The sequence below is a fragment of the Alosa alosa genome, unplaced genomic scaffold (assembly GCF_017589495.1).
Source record: "Alosa alosa isolate M-15738 ecotype Scorff River unplaced genomic scaffold, AALO_Geno_1.1 AALO_1.0_unplaced_555, whole genome shotgun sequence".
Classification (NCBI taxonomy): Eukaryota; Metazoa; Chordata; class Actinopteri; order Clupeiformes; family Clupeidae; genus Alosa; species Alosa alosa.
In genome coordinates this window covers 652-6792 of record NW_025962714.1, presented here as the reverse complement: position 1 = coordinate 6792, position 6141 = coordinate 652, and the positions used below count along the sequence as shown (strand labels likewise).

The 6141-nt window shown below is 42.1% G+C and overlaps 1 protein-coding gene across 1 annotated transcript; it reads right to left on the bottom strand.

Annotated features, from left to right (window-relative positions):
- Positions 1–203: 203 nt before the first annotated feature.
- Positions 204–3136, bottom strand: LOC125290462 (GTPase IMAP family member 3-like; the record flags this gene model as incomplete). Its single annotated transcript, XM_048237202.1, has 2 exons — positions 2901–3136; positions 204–822 (listed from the first exon to the last, which is right to left on the bottom strand). Coding segments are annotated over exons 1-2 (855 nt in total), but the record flags the coding sequence as incomplete, so codon positions are not given.
- Positions 3137–6141: the final 3005 nt, after the last annotated feature.

Sequence of the window (6141 nt, the reverse complement as noted above, 5' to 3'; positions counted from 1 at the left end):
AGGGAAATCTCTCTATTTAATTCTCTCTCCATCTCTCTCTTCTTCTCCTCATCCCTCTCTTCTTTCATCTTTCTCTCAAGTTCTGTTGCTCTTAGATCAATCATTCTAATTTCACCTTCATGCTGCTGAATCTCTCCCTCCATCTTCTTCAGAGACTCCTGCACATTTTTCTGATGTTCCTCTCTTCTCTTTCTCTCCTCCCTCAGTTTCCTCTCCTCCACCTCTCGTTCTTTCTGCATCCTTCTCTCTATCTCTCTGAGCTGTCTCTCTGCCTCCTGGTAGGTCTCAGTGCTGTAGAATCTCTCTCTGTTTCTTGACACCATCTCTTCTATCTTCTCTAGCAGCTGTGTGATCTTAGTGTCATCAGGCCTGTCCTTAATGTTGAGAAGGTGACACCTGTTGCCACATTTCTCTACCAGCTGTTGGAGTTCCTGGCTCCCTGTCTGGAGCAACTCCTCCACACTCCTCTCTCTCAGCCCCTCAGCATGGGTGAAGAGGATCAGTGTGTGTCCCCAACAGCCCTCCCCAAAAATATCCTCCATTTTCTCCAGCATCCTCCTCTCCTCCCCTTCAGACGGCTCCACTGGAATCAGCAGGAGGAAGGCGTGAGGTCCTGGGGCAGACAGATGGACACAAAGCCCCACGTCCTGTCTCATGTCCTTCTCAGAGAGTCCACTGCAGAACCAGTCTGGAGTGTCCACCACGGTCACCCGTCTCCCAGCCACCTCCCCCTGTCTGCTCTCACTGTGCTGGGTCTCTGTGGATGTGTGTGTGTGAGTGTGTGTGTGCCCAGGATGGTGTTTCCTGCTGCCCTCTTCCCAGCTGTGCTCCCCCCCAGTAGCACCAGCCTCAGCTCAGACACTGAGGGGGTTGGACCAGGACTCTCTCTTCCAACTGCAAACACAGATAAATATGTATTATTTTCATGTCCACATGGCTACTAATTCTGAGTCTGATTTTGGAATGCCAGAAGTATCACTGGTGTAATGGTCCCCCAGTGTTCCTCAGTGTTGTAAATTGTAACCTGTATACTGTAACAATTAGCATGCAACTGTTATGTGGTAAAAAACAGACGTACACTTTGGAGGCGGGTCCATGCTATCCCATTTCCTAATGTGAAGAGGATCTTGATCATGGATTCCTGCACAAAGAGAGACTGGTTGGGAGCATCTCCAGTTGCTCATCCAGTTACTGCAGTAAATACACAGCACAGAGTGAGCCACTGTAGGATGAATAACTGATGTGAATTATAATATGGTTTATAATTCATGACTTGATGTCAATACTTACCAGCAGGGGGCAGTAGATAATTTCCTCTGGCTGTCACTAAACCCCATTCACCATATATAGTATGATAACAAGACAGAGAGAGGGCAACAACTGTAATGATCAGGCGTGGGCTAACTTCCAAATTCAATGCAAATATGATCAGAAAGCTTGGTGGTTCAAACAACAGCTTGAGAGGAATCAAAGAAGTGTCATTTTTTGGGTATTTGCTGTCGAAGTTTTAATTACATTAGTTTGACAAAATTGACCTCCTAATGACTGAAACAATGAATGTTCATTGAAAATTGTTACAATTATATTTTTAAAGGGGAATTTGGCAACTATTTCAACTTAATAAACCCGTTTAGAAATCATTTGGATGGTTAAATGACCTGTTCTGGTGAAAATGGTGGCTTTCCCCGCTTCCTCTAGCAGCCTCAGGCAGAAAATCAACCTTGCAACATTGGGACTACACCGTCCCGGTAAGAGAAGTGAGAAATAAGAAGCTCATTTTAAATCGGGTTTCTAACCTTGTAGCATCCACATTGTTCAGCCTATGCTAACCGTTTCGATAGCTTGTAAACAAATCCATGTGCTTTATCATTACTTTTTTACACAGTTTGAAATAGCATAATGCACAACTTCTCCAGCAGAGGGGGAAATATAGCTAATTCTAATTCTAAATATAACTAACTTGAATGTAAATTTGAATAGTTTACAATATTTATTTTGACTCGGCATATAAACACACACATGCCAAGGCACATAATTCTTCATTCATAAAAAGGCCCAAAATAAGACATCATGTTTTCATCCTATATGTCGCTCTATGCTCTGTCCCCTCTTGATGTTGCGAAGATCTGGATCAGGAACACCAGCATAAAGATAAACTTTTGATTGTACTGACACAAACCATGTCACAATCAAGCAATGGCAATATAGTATAAGTATAAGTATAAGTATAAGTATAAGTATAAGTACTCTTTTGGTCCCGTGAGGGAAATTTGGTCTCTGCATTTATCCCAATCCATTGAATTAGTGAAACCGCGCGCAAGTGAGCTGCCTGCATCAACAGCGGCGCTCGGGGAGCAGTGAGGGGTTAGGTGCCTTGCTCAAGGGCACTTCAGCCGTGCCTACTGGTTGGGGTTCGATCCAGCAACCCTCCGGTTACAGGTCCGAAGCGCTAACCAGTAGGCCACGGCTGCCCCCTCAGGTTCCACCATACTTCACCATCAAGTTATTTGTGTGAATCGATGCAAGTCCAATTTTACCAGTTGGGGAAACTAGAGTGGTCCAGGCACTAAATATTATCAAGGGACCCAGAATTATTGTGTGCTCTAAGCAAGTGCAGAAATGAACCTTGGTGAAAAAAATAATCATTGGTCTGTCCCGAATCATTGTGCCAAATTTCATAGCCATAGTGTATAAAGACCTTCCTCCTTTCATATGGTATAACTTCCAGCACAAACAACAAGCTATCCAACTAAACTATGCAAATAAATATGGGAGAAAATTATACTTTGTTCTCATACTCACCTGTTCAATTCAGCTGTTTGTTTCTCTTCTCCAGCTGTTTATCTCTCTCCTCCAGCTGTTTATCTCTCTCCTCCAGCTGTTTGTTTCTCTCCTCCAGCTGTTTATTTCTCTCCAGCTCCCTTTCTTCCCTCAGTAGTTGCGCTCTCAAGTCCTCTAGTTGTCTGTTCCTGTCCTGCAGTTCTTCCTCTAGGGATTGCACCTGTTGTTTATGGTTCTCCACCGAATTTGTTACTTCTGACATATTTTCTTCCAGTAGACATCTGTTATTCTTCTTGTCTCCAGTGTCTGCTCTTTGTTCGTCCCTCCCCTCTAGTTGTTGCTCGTTGTTCTGCATCTTTTTGCTTTTCAATCGTTTCTGCAGTTGCTCAGCTCTCTGATCGACTTGAAACAACATTTATTTATAGTTAAGGTGAAATATTTTTTAAAGATATTTTTGATCTATTGGCAAAATTTTGCAAGTGAGATTTTTGGTTTTGTGGAAAGACTACTTACCGTATTTTCCGGACTATAAGTCACACTTTTTTTCATAGTTTGGCTGGTCCTGCGACTCAGGTGCAACATATATATATATTTATATATATATGTTTTTTCCTCTTCATGACACATTTTTTGACTGGTGCGACTTATACTCCGGTGCGACTTATAGTCCGGAAAATACGGTAAATTAAGACAAATTATATGGCAAGAGTTTGCCAATAGGTGACAATATTTCACTTATACCAAGATCAAAAATTAACTCAAGTGCATAAATGTCTTGTTATAAGAACATTATATAAAAATAAGCATATTCCCTTTATTTAAGATTATTTATCTCCTTATTACTTAAATTTTAAATTCTAGGATTTTGTTCAGTGTACAATTGACAGAGGGACTACAGAGGGACCATCGAGAGCATCGTCTCCAGCAGCATCACAGTGTGGGGCGGAAGCTGCACAGATCAGAACAGGAAGACCCTCCAGCGCACTGTTAACACAGCTAAGAGGATCATTGGAGCACCACTCCCCCTGCAGGACATTTTACACCACCCGCCTCACCAAGAAAGCACTAATGATTGTCAAGGATACAACCCACCCTGCACACAAACTGTTCAGCCTCCTGCCCTCTGGAAGCGGTACAGGAGCCTCCGCTCCCGCACCACCAGACTGGCAAGTAGCTTCATCCACCAAGCAATCAGGATGCTGAACACTCTACCCACTCTCCATCACTGACAGCCCCCACCCACCAGCCAGCCAGGAACCCTAGGAAACTAGGATCCTGTCTACCCCAACCCCCCCCCAACACCGCCCTGTGGAACTGCACTGTGACTGCGCAGCCTAACGTTGCTGCTTCACATCAAGCCTGATATACTTGAAATTACTGCATACTGCATATCAATGTAAATATACAGGTCACACAAGCACAAAGTTTAAACTTCATGTAACTGTTAAGACTATATAAATATACAACACAACTACCTCTATTTTTTTTATATATATGTCCTATATTTCTATTTTGATACATACATGTTCTATATTTCAGTCTTGCACTTTAATTTAATGTTTATTGTCTATGGCTATGTCTATAGTATGTCTATGTCTGTATTTAAAGCATGTCTATGTCTGCATGGGAAAGTAAGAAACGAAATTTCAATTCTTTGTATGACCAGTGCATGTAAAGAAATTGACAATAAAAGCCGACTTGACTTGACTTGAATTGACCCACAAAAGATGAGTTTTTGATTTAATTTGTAGGGATAACATAAATCAAATGACACTCATGTTAACTTGAAACAGCGGGACTAAAAGTAATGATAGTAATGATGTGATTGAAGTCCACAAGCACAAATTTGACAAAGCAAATGAAAACAAACTGTTCTGGTAAACTTGTTGCTTATTTTTTGCTTAGATGGCAAGTCTAGATCCCTATACAATTTATATTTGGATGAATGTAAGATTATATTTAGTTGTATGTTTAACTACATTTAAGTATGTACATTTCTGTAGTTACATCATTGTTCCAAATGTGTCGTTGTGACAATTGTACTGGTTCTCCCCTATTAGTCCAGGCAAAGTAAGGTCTGACCCAACACTAATTGCAACAGAATTTATTTTCACACTTTTATATTTCAATTGGTGATCTAAACACCATAGTAAAAGTCCATGAAAATCCAGTTGGTGGAAATATGTTGAAATGGGGGTTGTTTTTATGCATTATCCTTCAGCAAACGGTTACGTTGTTCTCTGAGTGAAGAGACTATCTCTCCATTCCGTTGCATATTCCATATGTACAGGGACTTGATCTACCGGATCGAGTAATGTGGATGCTCACCGGTTGTACCGGCCACGCCCTTGATTAGTGCTTCATAAGCACCTGTGTTGGTGTGGGACCTAAGCCCAGCAGAAGGAATTCCGTCCACGCAACATTAAGTGACATATACTTTCATTCTGTGGACGAAATGCATAACAGAATCACGAAATCAGCTTTGTGACCTGCTACAATTCATTTCGTGAGTCAGCAGTTTACGGAATGAATTATGTGTCACGATAATTGTATTACGTGGACTTAAAATGCATAACAGAATCAAAATCAGTTTTGTAACCTGCTAAAATACATTTCGTGAGTCAGCAGTTTCTTGGAATGAATTAGCCAGTGGGGTCCCATTTAGAAGTGGCACTCGCCTCTCCCGTTATTCACAGAGCTGCGTGAAATGTATTGCAACTTTTAAGCCCGCGAGGTGGCAACTTATGTCCGCTGTAGCACTGCGGTAAACGGGACAGCTGGCTGCATTCAGAGGCTTTGCAACGGCAGTGTGATTGGCAATCCGCGAACCGGTGCCAGGCCATGCTGGACCTAGCCTAGGTTCGCGAAAAGCAACTGCATAGGCTTTCTCTGAATTATCTATATGGTCTATGATCTTCAAACTATGAGCCTCTTTGACGAGTAGATTGCTGGTCCACTGGACCACGAATTTAGGCTAGATTAGGCCTATGCCCGGTGCTTCTGTCTGTTAATTTTGCGGCACAACTGCTGGAACCGTGGACCGAAAGAAAAATAAACTAAATGTTTCCCTGATCAATGCATAGGCCTACTTCTTAATTCATCAAATATAGAGGCATAACATTAGCCTAGGTGGTAGTGGTAGGCTGTGAGTGCTCATTCAAAGTCTATGCGTGTCTGTGCAAGTGAAACTGACAAACTCGTGGGCTAAGCAACGATATTTAAAACAATGAATTAAGTGGATTCCTGCAATGTTCATGAAAACAGTATAGCGATTGGATAGCCTAATAAATCGCGACTTGTAGGCCTAACAGTAGGCCTAGTTTATATCGTCTCGCTGGAGTGCGCGCATAATAGGCCTAA